The following is a 19670-nucleotide window of genomic DNA, read 5'->3' on the forward strand; positions in this document are numbered from 1 at the left end:
TCCAGCTGGTTCTTCCGTGTGGCCCTAGGTGAGCGGCACTGCTCATGCCTTAGGGGGCTTCCGCATCCCAATTCAGCATCCCAATCTCACCTGCATCCAAACGTTGTCTGCAGCAAAGTCGTGATTCCCACACAGAAGAAAATGGTCCCGATGAGCTGGCTGGTGGCCCACTGGTCGTACCCCACGCACATGGCATCCGCCAGCAGAAAGGGCACAGCGATGGTGCCACTGAAGCAGGTCAGGTAGTGCTATGGGCGACAGGAGATGGTTGAGGGAAGAGTAAACTCTTCCTTGTGTGTGTGTGTGTTTGGATTTTATACTAACTTTGCCCCGTTGGTTTTAAAACAGCCCACGCGAAGAATCTCTGGTTTTGGTGTATACGTGCACATCGTGTGCCACATCATCTATCTTTTCTAGCATTTCTCCTTTCTAATACATTTTTCTGTCTTACCACTCACCTGAATCCAGGCCTGCACAGAGCACATGATTCAAGCACTGGTGTGATTTTGTTTACACAACTCTTACTGGAAATACCTGCTTCTTTCAAATGCTTTTTTAGCATCAATTGCTAAAATCCTAGGTCTTTTCTTCCTCTGATCTGGTGGCGTGAATTGTGTTGCATGGTACCATTCTTGAAACAAATCCTAGTTGGTCATGCTAGGTTTTTCTTCTGGGATTTGATCTGCCAATATTTCATGTGGACTTCTACATCTATATTCTTGAGATAATTAATCTGCTTTTTAAATTTTTTTAATTCTCTCGGGGTCTGTGGATTGAAGTTACACAGGCTTCACTGCACAGGGTGTTTTCCATCTCTTTCTAGGGTCTGGCATTATTTGACTACCATCAGGGAAGGGTTATGGACATATGGTAGCTGTGGGAATCCTCTAGAAAGAGCCCATCCCCTCTTCCCTTAGGCCCCAGCCCTACCCTTTCAGCCCTGGAGGGACATTCTTGGCCCTCACTGCTCACGTCCCTTCCTCCCAAAGGCCTGTCTCTTCAGTTCCCACTTCTGTTCTGCAAACTTCCTACTTTCCTTCCCAAGTCCCCCATCTCTGCTCACGTTTGCCAAAATGTGTGCAGCCCCTGACACTCAACTGTACAACATGCAGGGTGTTCCACGTGGGGAACAGAGCATTCCTGTACAGGACTTCGCAGAGCTGCTCACAAGCTTAAGAGCACTGCATATTGTCAAGAAAGGCACGTCGCACATACAGTTTCCCAATCCTGGACCAGGGCACACTTCTAGAGACACCTATAACACAAACATTCCCCAAAGCGAGTTTCCTGAACCTAAAGACCCCTTAGCTCCTTTGGCCATGACTCCTCCTCTGTCAGACACCTTTCAGTCGGGGTGACCAACTGCTTTCATGCCTGTGTGGGAGACGAGGGTGGGAGGTGGGGGAGTGCTAGAAACCAGGCCGAAGCATCAGGTGTGGGCAGGTACGGCCCCGCCTCCAAGTAACTACCCCGGTGTGGGTGATGGGATCGATTTTTCTCAGCATCTGAAATCCCTCAGGTTGAACAGCCCATTCCAACTTGAGAAAAGAAGAAAGGGAGGTCAGACCCCCAACAGAGTCCAGGCTAAAACAGCCAAGGCAAATACAGGCCAGGGGAAAAGGGCCTCCCAACTTATGTTCTTCTCCAAAAGCCCCACTCCAATCCCTAAGAGGGAAAAGGGGATGGAGAGAGGGAAGAGGGGAGGAAAATACCCAAGATGCAGGGACCTGGTGTCAGCCTGGGTCACCTCCCGCCCCACCCCCCTTGCCCTGGTGGCCTGACCTCTCTGCTCACACTGTAACCTGCAACCTCTACCACAACAATGCTTCCCTTCCTTTACAGAGAAGACTGAGCCTCCCACGTGTGCCCTGGCCAACACAGCGCTTCTCAGGGTCACCCACATTTCGTGGCAGAGCTGACCATGACTGGACTGCACGGGTAGGAATGAAGACGAAAGCTTCTCTTCCCTCCCTGTACCCTCCCCTTTCTAGATCTCTACAGTCCTTGCTCCTTCCTTCCACATCACTGATCTTGCTCACTCCTTGAACATTTTCCTTCCTTTGTTCCCTGGTTGACCTCCTCCTCCTGTTCCTTTCTTCCTTTCACTACCCTGAAATGGATGCTAACAAGTCCCAGTCATCATTCTTAAAAGAGTAATTTATAACAAAGTCAGCAATAATAAAAATCAAAACTGAATTTTTAAAGGATCCAGACAGATGAGTTGAACATCTGCTGGTGGTCACATCCTAAGGGAACCACCTTACCTGCAACCCCAGAAATATGCACAGGTACCAGGGGGGGACGTCTTCTATGGTGTAAATCATGTCCGATCTCTGGGGGTCTAGACTGCCGGTGCTATCCAAGGTCTCGGCGAGAGAGCTCTGTGAGTGAGAGGGAGAAAAGCAATTGTTTAACAAGAGCAAGGAGTAATAGTAACTCAGCTCAGTACAGCCCACAGTTACTGAAAAACAACTTTATAAAGTGGTGACCATTCTCTTGTGTAAAAATAAGCCTTGGCTGTCTTTTACACAATGCTCAACCCACTCAGTGAGACGAGCTGTCCTCAGAATTTGGGGGCTTGATATCCCCTGTCACTGACTCATCCCCAAGAGCACCCAGCTTGCTCAGAACTTCTCCCCAAGCCTAGGGAACCCCTACATGGAGAGGGATGCTCCCAGGTTGAGTCTACAAAGCGATACCTTGGCATGAACAATCCTTGAGTGGTGCCCCAAAGGAAAAAAGGTTATGAAATGCTGATCACTTTGAAACAGAGAGCACTAATCTGCCCTTCCTACCCCATCCCATTCCTGCAAGGACAAAGATCTCTGTACCCTAAAAACCAAACAAGTCCTACGCCTTCCTAACAAAACACTGCTTCTCAGACACAATGCTGAGTGAAAAGAGCAAAATTTTAAGTACAGAGATAGGAAGATTTCAATTTTGTTTAAAGACTAAAACTTTGCTTATAGTTTAGGGGACAGTGGTTTTTTTTTTTTTTTTTCTTCTCTTTCCCTCACCCCACTGTTACTACACACTTTAAAAATATTAGGTGTTGCATGCTTTTTGAGCCCAAAATTTTCACCAAGACTGAACACGTTAGGTTATAGTCTAGACGTTTACAGTCAGTGTCTGCATTACTTCTGAGCTAAACAGAAAACTGAAGGTAACCCCAAGTCCCCCGTGTACCCTTAAAACTGCTCTGGTTTCTAAAACTCTATGAACAGTTTCTTAGAATCCACGATGAGCATTTTTTCCTAAGTCTTTTGTACTTACAAAAGTGCCTAACAGGAAACAAAATTAAAAGATGTTCCACAAAAAAAAGTAAGGATAGCGACCTTCTGACTATACCTAGCCCCATTTGTGCCCCCTTGTCCACGGATACAGTCCACAGAAAGATGCAGACTCTGTCTGTCGCTTGATTTCCCATGCAGAGGTGGACAGGGATTTGGGGGCCAAATATTCTTGAACAAAAGGAGTGATGCAGTTCAGCCTTACCTTCTAAAGCCTAAAAGTAAATGTCTGCTGTAAGTTGACATTTGAGTTAATCCAAATGAGAACGGAGTATGACCTTTCAGAGAACTTTTTCTTACATTCAAACAACGGATATTGGCAGATTTGCATTCCTGAATGAGTTAAAATATACTATGTAAGTCTTTTAAAAATCTGGGATTTTTTAAAAGGGATGGTAGAGAAAGTACATGTGTATGGAAAATGTGATATATGTGGTGATGTGCAGTAAAGGATGAACAACAGCAGGACTGGGTTGTCCAAACCCTCACACATTTCAAAAACAGCTTGGTCTTGCTTGGCAAGTGGGAGAGAACCTGCGAGTTCTGGGAATATGCTGCTCTTAAGAGTGTGTCTACCTCGAGCCTTGGGCTGCCCCAAATGGTTTATGCTAACAATGCCATTTATGGTGGGGGCCTTGAACCACACAGCATCAGTATGACCTTTGGAGGGGCTGGATGCTAACATCAGCCACATGGGTGGGTCAGCCATACTTAACATGGCTGGCCCCAATCAAAATACTGGATGCCAAGGCTGGAGTACACATCCCTGGCTGACTGAACAATCCTTGAGGGTTGTCACACATTGTTTTTGGGAAAATTAAGTGCTGCCCACATGCCTCTACTGGGAGGAGACAATGGAATGCTTCAGTTCCTTGGACCCTGCCCTATGTACCTTCTGCTGATTTTAATCTGTATCCTCTCACTGAAATAAACTATAATCATGAGTTTAATGGCTTTCCTGAATTCTGTGAGTCCATCTGGGTAACCACTGAACTATATTCGAGAACCCTCAACTCAGATTTTGGGAATCCGTGAACTCAGTTGACCATTTTGTTCACATGATAGAATTATGGATTATACAAAGGACAATCCAATACCATCTTATTACCCATGGCCTCACAGGTAGGGGTACTACTGCCCACAAAGAAACAAAAAATATCTGAAAACAGAGTATATAGTAACACTACAATTAACAGATTTGGACAACCTATTACAATAATATTGTGTGCAATATTATTCTAGTGATTCCAAAACAACTGGTTTTAACTATAAAAAGAACAGAAATGAAAAGATTTCATTATCTGTCCTCTTTCGGGTCTTTCACTAAGACATGTACACACACACCCCATTTTTCTTAGTAATGAGGGTGGTTCCATAACTCATAAATGGAACTAATATAAATGCCCATGAATGGTATTAAGATGACACAAAGTAGGAAACTATGTGGTCATGGGGGTCAATTAACCCTTGAAGACAAAATGCTGCACTGCCCCCCACCCTCGAGACAGGAATGTGTTTGGCCATTGTGAGCTATGGTACTACACTCAATTATCACTGCATGAAAATATAAACCATTTAAAACACTAAAGGAAAAAAAGGCCCTCCCAAAGCTTTTTTCGATGACTACATTAACAGGTTAACAATGTCATTTTCAAAAGACTTTTCCATCTTATTCTATGGTCTGAAATAATCTAAAGAACTAGGTAATTACCTGCCCATCAAAGAGTAGGAAACTCAGAATTCAGCTTTCTGGTTAGAGCCTTAAGACAGTCAATAACCTTTTCAACCTCCTCTATCATTATTTACCAAGTCTAGCATTTTTGCGATCCATCGTGGTCACTTTTTCTCTAGGAAATAATTTATGCTAGATCAAGAGTCAACAAACTTTTTCTGTAAATGGCTATATAGTAAATATTTTATCTTTTGTGGGCTATATAGTTCTGTCACGACACAACTCTGCCACTGTAGTGCAGAAGAACCTTCGATGGTATGCCAACAGGTGAGTATGGCTGTGTTCCAATAAAACTTTATTTATAAAAATAGGTATTGGGCCAGCGAGATATAGCTTGCCAATCCTTGCTACAGGGTTTCAAACTGATAATCATAAAGTTGTAGTTAACATCCTCCTTCACGGAGCACCTGGGTGGCTCAGTCGGTTGAGGGTCTGACTTCAGCTCAGGTCATGATCTAGCAGTCCATGAGTTCAAGCCCCGCGTCAGGCCCTGGGCTGACTGCTTGGAGCCTGAAGCCTGCTTCGGATTCTCTCTCTCCCTGTCTCTCTGTCCCTTCCCCGCTCATGCTCTGTCTCTCTCACTCTCAAAAATGAATAAATGTTAAAAAAAAATTTTTTTTAAATATCCTCCTTCACAATTCTTACATCACCTTTCACGTTGCTAATATATATTTATGCTTTCTCATTTTTTTCTTTAATCAGGTCCGCCAAAGATCAAGTTCATTGGTCTTTTTAAAAAAAGCTTTTGAGTTCCAGTTAAATATGGTAGACTGACCACCTGTCACTTCCTCTAACTCCTAAAAGCACACAGAAGGAATGATCACACCACAAATTTACAAAGATGAAGTAAACAAGAACAGAAGAAATTAGATTAACCCCCTGGTAGAATATGTAAAGCATTCACATGAGTTGTGACCCACTGGGGAGTGGGAGGAATCTAAAACCTGGGTGTTTAAAGAGGAAGAGCGTGAAGAAGTGAGCTGGTTGACCTAAAGATGCCCCGACAGGTTCTATGCTTGCAGACACAGATAAGAGTGGGAAAGGGAAGAGGATGGGCTTTAACAGCACAGACCAATCAAATACCCTGTTGCCTACTGCCATCCTCATCCTTCAAGATATGAAAAGGTACTGTTTTAAGAGCATGAACCAGAAAGACTTCGCCTCAGAGGTTAAATGCAGTCATGAACAGTGGGATCCTCATTTGCTTCTGGAATGCCAGACACCAGGTTACAAAAGCCAGGCTAACACCCACAGGAGTCTAGACGATTCCTTTCTGGAGGAACAGACCCAGAAATAGTAGGCTTTAAAAATAACTAAAATAAAATAAATTTTAAAAAGTTTTTAAAAATAAAATAAAATAAAATAAAATAAAATAATAAAATAAAGTCAAGTCAAGTCAAGTCAAATCAAAGTTATAGTAGAACAGAGGCGGTGCCTGGGTGGCTCAGCTGGTCAAGAGTCTGACTCTTGATTTCAGCTCAGGTTATGATCTCGTCGTGCATGAGATCCAGCCCCACATCGAGCTCTGCGCCGACAGCATAGAGCCTGCTTGGGATTCTGTCTCTGCCCTTCCCCAGCCTGCACGCTCTCTCAAGATAAATAAACTTTTTAAAAAGTCAGAAAAGAAGAAAACAGAAGATAGGAATTCATCGAAGAGATTTAAAAATTTCTAAGAACTAAAGAACACGTTTGCAAATTAGACCCACCAAGTATTCAATGAATTAATGAAAACCTATTTAGAATGCACTTTACCACCAACGTTGCACATTGTATTCAGATATTTTAGAATGCACTTTACCACCAACATTGCAACGTTGTATTAAGAATGGCCCCAGAATAGAAATTTAAGAGCAAAGGGAAATAAAACATGGGTTGGTAGAATTTGGATAAAATAAAAAAATAAAAAAATTAAAAAACAAAGTAGAATAGAAGAACACGAGAAAACAGACATCATGAATAATACAGTAAAGGTCACAGGCTGGGGAAGAAAAAAAAAAAAGAAATCAAACAATGTTGGGGGGGCAGGAGGGAGATTAGAAATGATAGCCAGAGAAGGCAGGCAGATCCAAACACCTATCATCAGAGCCCCCAAATAAGAAAACCCAAAGAACAGACTGAAACAAAAAATAAAGATAGAATTCAAGACAGCTTTACTAAAGTAAAAGGATCTTTAACGTTAAATACTCCAAGTGCCAGAAAAAACTGACCCAGAATGGTCAACATGAAAACCTATCTATGTAAAGTTACTGAATATCAAAGATAAATAAAGAATCCAAAAATAGCCAAAAAGATCAAGATACTGATAAAAAGAAGAAAACAAGACTGACCTGGTATCTTCACAGCCACAATCAATACCAAAAAATGAAAGAGTAGCAACAGTAAGTTATGACTCAATTATTCTCTCAACTTTGTATCACACAATTGTCCAAACATATACAAAGGTGGAAATATGGAATGCCCACCCGTACCTGTCTCCACCCTTCAAAAATTACCAATGCTGTGTTCTTGTTTAATCTATTCCAAGAGAACTTCCTTTTTCAAGAACTTCGAGTATCTCAACTACAGGGGCGGGGGGTGGTAAAGAGAATCCACAGGACTGAAAGTTAAAAAGACTTTTAACTTTAAAAAGAAATCTCAACATTATGAAATCAAGTTTATCTTCTATATAACGAACTCGGCGATAACTGCAACCACACAGCTGTTGCACCGACCGGCAGGCAGCCAAAGATCCCAGTGCCCAGCTGGGTGGGATATTCAAGCGAGGACACAACTGTAAATAGTTCACCTGTGACCGTTTTCACATTTCGACAATCTCTGCTCCCTAAAAGCCTCATGTTATTTTACACCCTGTCCTCTCTTCCTCACGATGGCCCTGGGAAGTTACGTGCTTTATAACCCCTTTCACAAACGAGGAGTCGGAGACTCTGAGACTGAGGGAGCTGCCCAGGATCTGAACAGACAGGCTGTCCCCAAAGGCTGCATTTGCCACCATACTACATGGCCTCCCAGGGAGAAACAGAGCTGCTCTTTAGTCATTACGAGAAATACGTGATTTTTTGACGTTGTGATTAATAACAAATTGCCCAATACCCCTGCAACCACTTCACAAGCTCTTGTAAACACATGTGGTGGGGAATCTGTAAAACAACAAAATGCTGGTATTTCAATGGGAACATCTAAACCTTTTGCTTGTATTTACTTCATTTTGTTCCAAATGCCCTCTCTATAAACAAAATCAATTCTTCAACATCCCTCACTGAAAATTCTCAATGATACTGAGATCAAGTTCAGAACATACTGGGTGTGGGTCCCAATGCTATCTTACAGACTCACTGTTCCATGATCCTTCTGGGCCTTTTAGGAATACATGTCTTTGAGCACATTCCAAGATGGGTACCTTGTGGCTAATACCATATTAACCAGCATTTACCATTAGTAGTTAAGTTTTGTATAACGTTAAGTGAACATATGACAACCGAGAGCATGCCATAATTAGGAAAACAAGCATGAATATGGAGAACGCATAAGATGATCTCTCGGGCCCCCACTTCCCCCATCTCTCCTGCAATGTCGCATTGTTCACTCATGCTCAGCTGTCCAGAGACAGCCTGTCACTGCCCTCTGAAAAGCAAGATCCCAAAGAGCAGCATTCTTTGGTATGAAGTTTTCTTTGCACAAATTCAAGACAGTGGAAATCCTAAACATTTCATTTTCTTCTTCTCTAAAACAGAGATAGTGGCAGCACCTTTCTAATAGAGCTTTGGTAAGGACTGAACGTGACCCATTGCTTAAAGCATTCAGCCCAAGGCCTGGACCATTAGCACTGTTTAGTACACGGTAGCTCTTCTCCCTGAACTTGCCATTTCATAAAACAAGAAGAGTGGCCAATGAAACAGGAAGATATTCCATCTCACTGGTATTCAAGGAAATACAAATGTATCAAAGTTTCGACAATGAAAAGATTTTCAAACAGGTAAATGAATGTCTAGCATAAATGTGCTAATGTAAATAAGCTAGACACTTTTCCTACCGACAGTTCACTAGCATCAGTAAAAGGTGCCACTAGAGGTGTTAGAAAGCCCTGCGTGTTAATGCTCCTTGGTGTTCATTTCAAAAAGTGACCGTCACTTACTGGATACTGGAGGAGGAAGTCTAAAATCATGACAGTCTATACCCTGGAAATTCCGGTGGCTCTGATTAAGGGCCCAGTACCCGAGAACTAGATACAACCTAACGAGTCTGGGAATTCAGAAGCACTCTGCTGCAAGATGTACCATTTGGATGCTGAGACCCAAGCAGGCCAGGCGGTAGCTCGCTGCCCAGATCCCACTCTGCGGGCTGTGTCTCAGCTGCAGACATAGGCGTCGGTCAACATGTCCACAGTGGCAACTATAATTTCTGCACTCTGAGGAGCAGCTTAGAATCCAAAACCACAGGAATGTCAACAACTCAGCATGAATCTAATTAGCCTCCAGGAAATTTATAATAGCCTGACCAAAAAGTAATATTGGTCAAGAGAGCCAAAAATGGAAAAAAGAAACCATACACAGACACAAAAATTTGATTATTCCAGAATTTCAATATGATTTCCTTGTTCTTTATCATTTTAGTGATTACACTGTAAACTTACTGTGCTAATTAATGCCCAAGCTGGGTACTATGTTTGCATTTATCAACTTTCTAGTGGTCCCTTTCTAAAATATTAACTGTGCACTATCTAAAGTACAATTCAGGGGACTCCTGGCTGGCTCAGTCAGCAAAGCATGCAACTCTTAATCTCGGGGTCAAGCTCCACAGTGGACATAGAGATTACTCTTAAAAAAAATAGAATACAGTGGTTCTAGAAATAAAGAAACTGATTAAATTAGCAAATTTTCACAACGAATACAAAATGTGCTTTAAAAAGTCTACCAAATAAAACTCAAATGAAATTGAGGAGTCTCAGAGCTACAGTACAATCTGGAAATATCCTCTTGTCAAACTCTTCATGCATTGGGCACAGTGACCAATCAATACAGAGTAAAAAAAGAAATTAAGGCATCTGGATCCTCTTTGGGCAGGCCTCTTCTGGCCTCTGTGAATAGGGTCACACAGACTAATCTCAAGGAAATGGGATGGCGGGGGAGGCAGGGGGAGCTTCTCCCCACCTTAACATGTGATTTCCGCCCCTTTGTTCAGTCTACACAAGCTACCGCTGGCTTCTTGTATTATCTTGTTCACTCCAACGGAGTATGTACCAGGCACAATGCTAAGAACTACACAGGTTATTATTTCATTTACTCCTCACAACAACCGAAGACAGATGCTGACACTTTTATTCTCATTTTGGAGATGAGGCAACGGATGATGCCCAGAGACCTTAAGTAATTCCCTCGGGGCCCGGGTCATTAGCACCCAGCCCTGAGTCCAGACTCACACTCTTAACCACCTCCCTCAGCATCCTAAGGCTTTTAAATATAAGAACTTCTATATGGATCTCACCTTAATCGCCATTTAGACAATGAAAAGTTAGTAACTTCTACTCCTCACCATCCCTTCTATTTCCACTATGAAGGGAACACACCCACTCGGGAGGGCCGAGACGAGCCTGGGGAAGGACAGCCACATCCCGTGACGGGGAGGAGGCTGGGGCAAGGGAGTACCTTTTCTGCGATGCCGTTTTCTGTGGTGTAGATTGCCATGAGCTCGGTGTCTTCGTTGTCCTGTTCACCGCTGGACGTGGCGCCTCCGTTTATCACCACCTGAAGACAAACACTTCATTTATAGGCTGTTTCACCATGCACCGCTCTGCCATGTGGAAACATCCTCCCCAAACACCTTCTGTCATTTTCACAACAGACACAAGCTGTGTGTCTTTTGCCTACCATATCAGCCAAGTTTCGAATTTTCTTAAAAGGAACTCCCGACAAGTGTGCGCCGCATCCGTGACCACACGTGGTTCCGATGGAGGAGAAATGCATCGTGGGGAGGCCGGAAACGGAGCACCCCCAGAGAGTCCACGGAGTGGGGCCTGCAGCTCCATCCAAGGCCAAGGGAGGCACAGCTGGGCACCGGAGCTGCTGTCTCCGGACGGGTGGGAAGCATCAAGGGCAGCCTTGGTCAAGAACCCTGCCCGAGTCACCGCGTGCTAAGGATTCTGTGTGGCATTCCCAGCAGGGGCAAGTCAGGCACTGCTGATCGCCTGACGTGCTGACATTTCCTGCCGTGGATACGACACAAACCAGCCTGCTGGTGCGTGCGGGCAGTAGTGTGTGGCATCAGACAGGCACAGGGGCCGTTCTTGCCAACAAAATCTAGCTTCTGGGCCCTCAAGGTAAGAACCAGAACTCATCTTGAGGACTGGAAGGAAACCCCTGGACATATGCAGGCCACCAGACCTCATGCCTGCCCTGGCAAGGCACTTGGGGTCGTCCGAGGTTCTGGCTGTGTTCTGGCAGCCTGCAGCAGAATCTTAAAATATTTTTACTTTTTTTTTCTTTATAATTTATTTACTTCGAGAGAGCGAGCGAGCACATGCAAATAGGGGAGGGGCAGAGGGAGGGGGGAGACAGAGAGTCCCAAGCAGACACCACAATGTCAGCACGAAGACCAATGAGGGTCTCGAACTCACAAACCATGAGATCATGACCTGAGCTGAAATCAAGAGTCGGACTCTCAACCAACTGAGCCACCCAGGCACCCCTAAATATTTTTACTTTTTAGCCAGATGGTTCCGTTTCCAGAAATCTATTTTGAAACATTAATACTGAAAATAACTGTATGTGTGAATGACAGCACAACTACATTTTGTATAAATTTTTTTAACACTTACTTATTTTTGAGAGAGAGAGACAAAGTGCAAGCAGGAGAAGGGCAGAGAGAGAGAAGGAGACACAGAATCCAAAGCAGGTTCCAGGCTCTGAGCTGTCAGCCCAGAGCCCGACATGGGCTCAAACTCAGACCATGAGATCATGACCTGAGCCAGTCAGTCACTTAAGCCACCCAGGTGCCCCAGCACAACTACATTTTTAAAATAAGAGAAAAAAGACAAAGTATATAAAAAGTTTAAAATCTGATATTGCGAAGTATACTAAAGAGAAATAAAAGGTGAGATGGCATAGGGGAAGGTACCGTGCAATGTCTATAGCCCACAAAAGTTGGTACCAGTAGGGGGCGCCTGGGTGGCTCAGTTGGTTGAGCATCTGACTTTGACTCAGGTCATGATCCCACGGGTTGTGAGTTCGAGCCCCGCATTGGGCTCTGTGCTGACAGCTCTGAGCCTGGAGCCTGCTTAGGATTCTGTGTCTCCCTCTCTGCCCCTCCCCCACTCACACTCTGTTTCTCTCTCCTTCAAAAATAAACAAACACTAAAAAAAAAAAAAGTTGGTACCAGTAGTTCATAAACACCTGCAAATAAAGCAAACAATCCACAGGAAATGGGCAAATGATAGATGTATGCAATTCACAGAAAAAATCTGAATATCTAAAACACACGAAAAGCTGTTCAACCTCATTTAAATTTATAGAAATGAAATTTTTTTGAAAAATTTCATTTTTAACATAACTTAGGGGGATATTTTAAAAGATGAATCTAGTGTTGACTAGGGTGTTGGGGGGAAAGCTATGCTTAGTTATCAGAGAAGATCACATGGACTGGCCTCTGTAGAGGGTAACTTAGCACTGGAACTTAAAACAGGCATTTTCTTGGATCCAATAACTGAACTCCTAGAAACATCCTCCAGAAATATCCATGCAAGTGGTATGTGCATTCAAGACTGATGAATGCACTATTTTTAAAATACTGAATCCCTGGAAACAACCTAAATGTTCATCCAAAAAAAAAAAAAAAAAAAGATAACCAATGGGGTTGGGGGGAAATAATGATGAACATTAAATTATGGTACACCCATTTCAAAAATAATGTCATTAAAAAGAAAATAATCAAAAAGCCACTAAAAAAGAAAAAAATAAGCTGATGCACTGATAAGAACTCCAAAAAATACAGTTTTTGAAAAGAGCCACAAAACAGTAAGCCTAGAATTATCACAATTATACTAAAAAAAAAAAAATCTTAATAACCTCCTTGTCTTAACACTTGGGAAAGGATCCAGAAAGGTCTGAAACCAACAACAGGAAGGTTGCCCTGGGGACAAGGAGTAATGATGGGCACTTTTCATTTTTCACTCTCAATACTGCTTTAGCATTTGGGTCTTTTATAAACAGCATGTATTTCTGTGTTTTTTGTATACTGCTGTTTTATTTGTATGTCTGTATGTTGCTGTATACTGGCACCTGGGGTGCCTGGGTGGCTTAGTCGGTTGGGCTTCTGACTCTTGATTTTGGCTCAGGTCACGATCTCACAGTTTGTGAGTTTGAGCCCTGAGTTGGGCTCTGCGCTGGCAGCACGGAGCAAGCTTGGGATTCTCTCCCTCTCTCGCTCTCTGCCCTCCACTGCTCATGCTTGCACTCCTGCTCTCTCTCTCAAAAGAAATAAAACATTTAAAAAGTAAAAAGATGTTCACCAAAATATTAACCATGGTTGTCTTTAATCAGTAGGGCTGTTTTGACCTTTTGCCCTTTATATATTTTGAGAATTTCCTAGAATGAGGACAACTTCTTTTTACAACAGGGGAGAAATTATAAAGACTAAGATCTAAACAGCATACCTTAGACTGAGGAGGTCCAAAGATATTTCAATCCACTTATTTTTACAAGTGAAGAAATCAGGCCAGTGAAAAATTAAACTTCTCATACAGATTAATACCCAAGTATGAGGCTACTTTCAAAAAGTATGCCAGAGATCTCAATTACCTCCTACATAATTTTGACAGGGCAGAGTTTTCTTATGGCTCTTCAAATAAAGATTTACCTCTAAAACTACCTCTTCAAGTAATGCCATAGCTTTTTACCCAAGCTAACTGGGTTTGTGGCATTTGTTGGGCCATAAAACCAGCTGCGGGCAACACAGACGTTCCTAGCCAAGTTCAAGTCCACAACAGGAAACTCTTAACTATCAGAGCCACGCTCCAAGTCCCATCACAGCAGTGCTCAGCCCACGGAGACGCCAAGAGGTACACACACTCAGGATGAACTCTCTTACAACAACAACGCTCAGTTACTGAGTCATCAGAGAAACCCAGATCTGACTGAAAGTCCTACCCCGGCTGTAACTCATCCACGTCTGCACTCATCGCTAGCCACTGTGGGGAACAACTGCTCTATGGGGACAGGGCTTCCTTTAGGGTGATGAAAGGTTTTGGAACTAGACAGAGGTGATGGTTGCACAACACCAGGAATGTATTAAATGTCACGGATTGTTCACTGTAAAATGGTTAATACTGTTAACCATTTGTGTGAGTTTCACCTCAATGTTTTTCTTTTCCAATCCGTATACTGGCACCAAAGAGATTTTGGCAGGAGTGATCAATTCCCACCCATTTCTGACTTATTCCTTACACATACTCTCAGTGAGAGAAGTACCATGAAATGCAAATGCTTCCCAGCCCAGGAAAAGGCTCGCGTACTCATTCCAGGAACCGTGCGAGCACTTGCTGCACCAGGTAATGAGGATGCGGTCCTGCCAGCCCCCAGGAGGCCACCTGGAGTGGGTGCCAGGCTGTAAGGAATTCTGACTCAACACGGGGTCCAGCAGGGAGCCACGAAGCAGTGCCGAGAACAGCAGTGCCACAATCGGATGTGTCCTACGATGGCCACTCTGACGCAGTGGGAGAGAGGAAGGGCAGTGTGCAGTACAGGGCATGGTGACAGGAACAGGAGCAGACAGACCCTTTATGAGGCTAGTGCCAGGCACCAAAGACAGCAGCTGCGGCCGAGGTGTCAGTAGTGCTCTGGGAAAGGTAGTGTGGTTTGAGACGGAGCAAGGATGTGGCCTGATGCCCCCGGGGACTGGCCTGAGGGAAGCACAGCCTCACAGCTGCTCGGCGTGGGCGCCTGGGAGACACCACTGCAGTACAATGGGCAATACCCTAGCCCTGGACTGAATGTTGGGGACAGAGGGGGCAAGTGTCCAGGCCACCATCCAGTTCACTCACTTGGCGGCTGGCTGGATGTGGGTGCTGGGCCAAAGAGACTGGAGCAGGGAAGGGCAGAGAAACAAATCGGTACAAGAGCAGTGCGTGTAAGCCAATCCAAAAGGTATGTGTTTCATAGAAGGCACACAGGAGGCTTGTTTTCCCAGGCCAGTGTGGGGCATTTATTTAACTATAAATATTACTGACCTAAATAACCTAACCATGACTTCTAACACATTTCCACAGGTCAAGCCCCCCCTGGGGACCTCGGAGCCCACCTTCCATCCCCATCAGCCTCCTGTTCCACAGGTGCACTGCTGTCCTCCACACGTGCCCTCCTCACTCTGCTCCAGCCCTCCACCAATGCCCTGGGGCAAAGGGAACAAGCGTGGAAGGCAGTAGGTTCTGGAGCAAGTGGGAGATGAACCAAGTTTCTACTGAAAGGAGAAGGGGATTCAGCACCAGAGAGAGGCTGAGGTGACAGAAGGCGGGGTAGGTCCACCAGGGCGCCCATCTGATCTGCTGCCCCCACTGTGCCCGCGTACAGGAAATGACCCAACATTACTGAAAAAATAAAACACTGGTTTTACTAATGTTTCCTTTGGTTTATTAAACTAGCTATTCTGATGATCTATACATTTTTTAATGTGAAATTTAAAAAATCAAATGTTCAAAGCAATTCTTCACGAAAGGCACAGACTTTTTGTTAAAAGGATAAAAAAAATGTTGCTTATACTATTAAAGGTTCACATTTTTGAATCTCTAAATATTATTTCAACTGGGAAATAAAACATGACTTGGAAAGCTTCTCAAATGCAGTGAGACAGGTTTTCTTTTGTGTTATTAATAGCATGGCAGATAACGGGGATCTTGGATCTTTCATATCAGTAAATTGATCTAGTTTTTATTTTAAAAAATCAGATTATTTTTGGGAACAAGATGTCCTTTCTCTCCCTGAAACTATTTGAAACCAGACTTGATGGCTTTAAATTTTTTCTGAACCAATATTGTATAATCACCCCACCAGCTGTGATTTAAGCAGGTTTTCTCTGCCTAAATTTGTCCAGCTCATGGCTTGTCGTGACATGCAGGGCTCAGGTTGTCTGTGGGTAGGAGTGTGTGTCTACTGCTCAATAAACATGTCTCTCTTGGTCAAGTGTTTTATCTCTAGTAAACAAAGACAATAGTGCTAAAGTACTTGTTTGTAAACAGTAATCCTGAGATGGCCAAACCTACAGGAAGCAGGAGAGACAGGAGCCATAGCTGAGGAGTATCATGCTGAGGGACAGTATCATAGCAAAGTCAGTTTCAACTGACAGCAAATGAGCCTGTGTTACTCGCAGAGAAGTTACAGCGAATCAGCAGCTGTGGACACTGGTAAGCTAAAGCGTACCGGGAACCTGTGAAACCCAGTGCTTCTGAGCAGAGGTTCAGAAATCAGTTTATCACCTATTTGAAGTCTGGTGTCAATCACCCGCCACTATCATGTGTTCAGTAGCTAAGCAAGCCATTTTATACTTACTCACTTTCGAGTAATAATGAAGTACCCCAAATTACCTGTTTTCTATTCAGGTAGCACTATTCTTACCCTCCTATACATACACGCATACACACACACACACACACGATTACTTCCACTAGTTTCCATATCTACTCTACAATTAAAATGTGTTTAAAGAATAGAGGTATCAAGGTGTCAAGGGGCACCTGGGTGGCTCAGTCAGTTAGGTGTCTTGACTCTTGATTTTGGCTCAGGTCATGATCTCACGGTTCCCGAGTTCAAGCCCTGCCTGCTTGGGATTCTCTCCCCCCTCCCTCTCTCTCTGTCCCTGCATAGCTCATTCTCTCTCTCTCTCCCTCTCTCTCAAAATAAATAAATAAACTTAAAAGAAAAAAAGAAAAAAAAAGAATGGAGATGTCAAGATAAGTGTTTCTCAGCCTTTAACCCAAACCCCTTTTAAATGAACATTAAATAAATAAATAAATAAATATAAAAATCTTCCACCTACTTTCAGTATTATTTGAAATTTCAAAGTTAATTACCATTGAAAATAAATCAAGGTTAGTATAATACAATATATGCAAATCTCCAGAGTTTGTCGATCTTAGATTAGGATACTCCAAAAGATATAGTTGACAAAACTAACACAACACTAGTAACCCTAAAGTTGTCAGAGGTAGCAAAGCCCCTAACCTTGTTTTCATTGCTTCCTCAAATATGGCAGCCCCAAGGACACTCCTGACAGCCACATGCAAGTTAAACCACCTAGAGCAACTTACTGCAGCCTCCTTCACTTGGCACTGCCCAGCCTAGGTCTTCTTAGGGCAGCCTCTTAACTTCTTCAGCCTTCTCCAGAGAGCACCTGCAGCTGTAACGGCCAAAGTACTCTTGGAGTTCCGGATATGTCCCACCTGTCCCCTAGCACAACTTGTGCCTCGCCTCTCCCCAATTCCGGTCCCTATCCCAAAGCACTGGATGGGTTGGTGTGCCTGTCACCAGCCCCCAAAGAAAGCCCTCTGTGCTCCCCCTCCCACACATCCCATGACAATGGTGATAGAGACAGCTGTCATTTGCTGGGCAGATTCATGCCAACACTGGGTTGGGCACTTCCCTTCAAGTGAACATCCTCCCTTCAAGGGGAGATTTACAGGGGTGCCTGGGTGGCTCAGTTGGTTAAATGTCTGACTTCAGTTCAGGTCATGATCTCACAGCTCGTGGATTCGAGCCCCACGTCAGGCTCTGTGCTGACAGCTCGGAGCCTGGAGCCTGCTTCAGATTCTGTGTCTCCCTCTCTGCCCCTTCCCTGCTCGTGCTTTCTCCCTCTCTCTCTTTCCCTCTCTCTCCCTCTCTCAAACATTAAAAAAAAAAAAATCAGAGCTTAAAAGTTTATTCTGAGAGAGAGAGAAAGAGAAACAGAACACAAGCAGGGGAGGGGCAGAGAGAGAAAATCCCAAGCAGGCTCTGCACTGCAGCACAGAGCTGGACATGGGGCCTGAACTCACAAACTATGAGATCATGACCTGAGCTAAAATCAAGAGTAGGATGCTTAACCAACTGAGCCGCCCAGGCACTGCTACAATTGTAACTTCTAATAGGTCTGTGGCATTTCCAATCATTGCTACAGCGCAAAAGAGGTAAAGAGGCTGGGGTAGAGAAGACAGACATTAACAAAGGAAAGAATATGAACAGCAGAGGAACAGAGGAAGAAGTGCTCCACCTCATTAAAATTCAAAACTAAAGCAATAAGATGTCAGTCTCTTGCTTACTGATTTTTTTTTAATTAAAAAAAATTTTTTTAATGTTTATTTCTGAGACAGAGAGAAAAGATGAGTGGGGGAGGGGCAGAGAGAGAGGGGACACAGAATCCAAAGCAGGCTCCAGGCTCTGAGCTATCAGCACAGAGCCTGTGCACTGTGAGTGCAGGGCTCGAACTCACAACCCACAAGATCATGACCTGAGCCAAAGTCAGACGCTCAACCGACTGAGCCACCCAGGCACCCCTTATTTTAATTTTTAAATTTTATTTTAGAGGGACAGAAAGTGAGTAGGGGAGAGGGGCAGAGGATCCCAAGCAGGCTCCCGTTCAGCTCAGAGCCCCATATGGGGCCGATGTCATGACCCTGGGACTGTGACCTGAGATAAAATCAAGAGTCAGACGCTCAACCAAATGAACCGCCAGGAGCCCTTGACTTGCTGATGTTTATTTATTTTTTTTAACGTTTATTTTTGAGACAGAGAGAGACAGAGCATGAACAGGGGAGGGTCAGAGAGAGGGAGACACAGAATCTGAAACAGGCTCCAGGCTCTGAGCGGTCAGCACAGAGTCCGACGCAGGGCTCGAACCCACGGACCGTGAGATCATGACCTGAGCCAAAGTCGGACGCTTAACCGACTGAGCCACCCAGGCGCCCCGGATGTTTAAATCTAAGACCTATTATTGGCACAGGGGAGGCGGCATCTCGCACAACTGCTGGGAGTATAAACTGCTGCAGTAAGGTTAATATACAGCAGGCTAACGTCTGCTCTGGCAAAGGCTGAGAAACAACCCAAGGTCCCAAGGACAGTGGATAAATTAGAACCACAATTTGCTATTATGTCACAAGTACAAATGATGTTTTCAATGGCATCAATATGCCAGGATATAATAAGAAGTTAAAGGGCTTTTTACAGCAGTGGGGGGGGGGGGGGGGGGGGGGCGGGGGTAGAGAGAGGGAGAATGAACTTGATAAAACATCCCCCAAATATTTGTTTCAAATGTCTAGAAAGAAACACGCCAAAAAAGCATATTGTTTTTCTGGCTGATGGGATTCTAAATGATTTGGTTTTCCCCTCATTCTATCATTCCATAGTTTCTAAATTTCCCACAATGGACATACTTCTTTTGTAAATGAAGAAGTTATACAAATAATGAAACAATTAAAAGAAACAGATGTAAACTATAAAAAATATATAGTAAAAGAACACATCAGTTTTCTCGCTACTTCCATTTTATTCCAGCACCACGTTTGTGCCGTGAAGCCTGGGGCGAAACGTGATGCTTTCGAACATCCGTATCTTTTTTAAATGCCTATCTTCCATCTCAAGTACAGTATCAAATCCTAACAGGAAATTAGCTTTTTCTGCCAAAAGAATTATGG

At 43.8% G+C, this 19670-nt stretch overlaps 1 protein-coding gene across 9 annotated transcripts in view; it reads right to left on the minus strand.

Moving 5' to 3' along the window:
• The window catches only part of SLC23A2 (solute carrier family 23 member 2), a 132908-nt gene that overhangs the window by 46890 nt on the left and 66348 nt on the right, over positions 1-19670 (minus strand). For 8 of the 9 annotated variants that reach the window (XM_019462596.2, XM_019462592.2, XM_019462595.2 and 5 more), the window contains 3 exons: positions 10665-10763; positions 2265-2381; positions 91-248 (listed from right to left, as the gene is read on the minus strand). In XM_019462596.2, coding sequence (XP_019318141.1) covers positions 91-248; positions 2265-2381; positions 10665-10763 — 374 coding nt within the window. The remainder of the gene's footprint in view (positions 1-90; positions 249-2264; positions 2382-10664; positions 10764-19670) is intronic. The other variant, XM_019462600.2, reaches the window with a different exon arrangement.

The sequence above is a fragment of the Panthera pardus genome, unplaced genomic scaffold (genome assembly GCF_024362965.1).
Source record: "Panthera pardus isolate Hobbes unplaced genomic scaffold, ASM2436296v1 HiC_scaffold_25, whole genome shotgun sequence".
NCBI classification, from domain to species: Eukaryota; Metazoa; Chordata; class Mammalia; order Carnivora; family Felidae; genus Panthera; species Panthera pardus.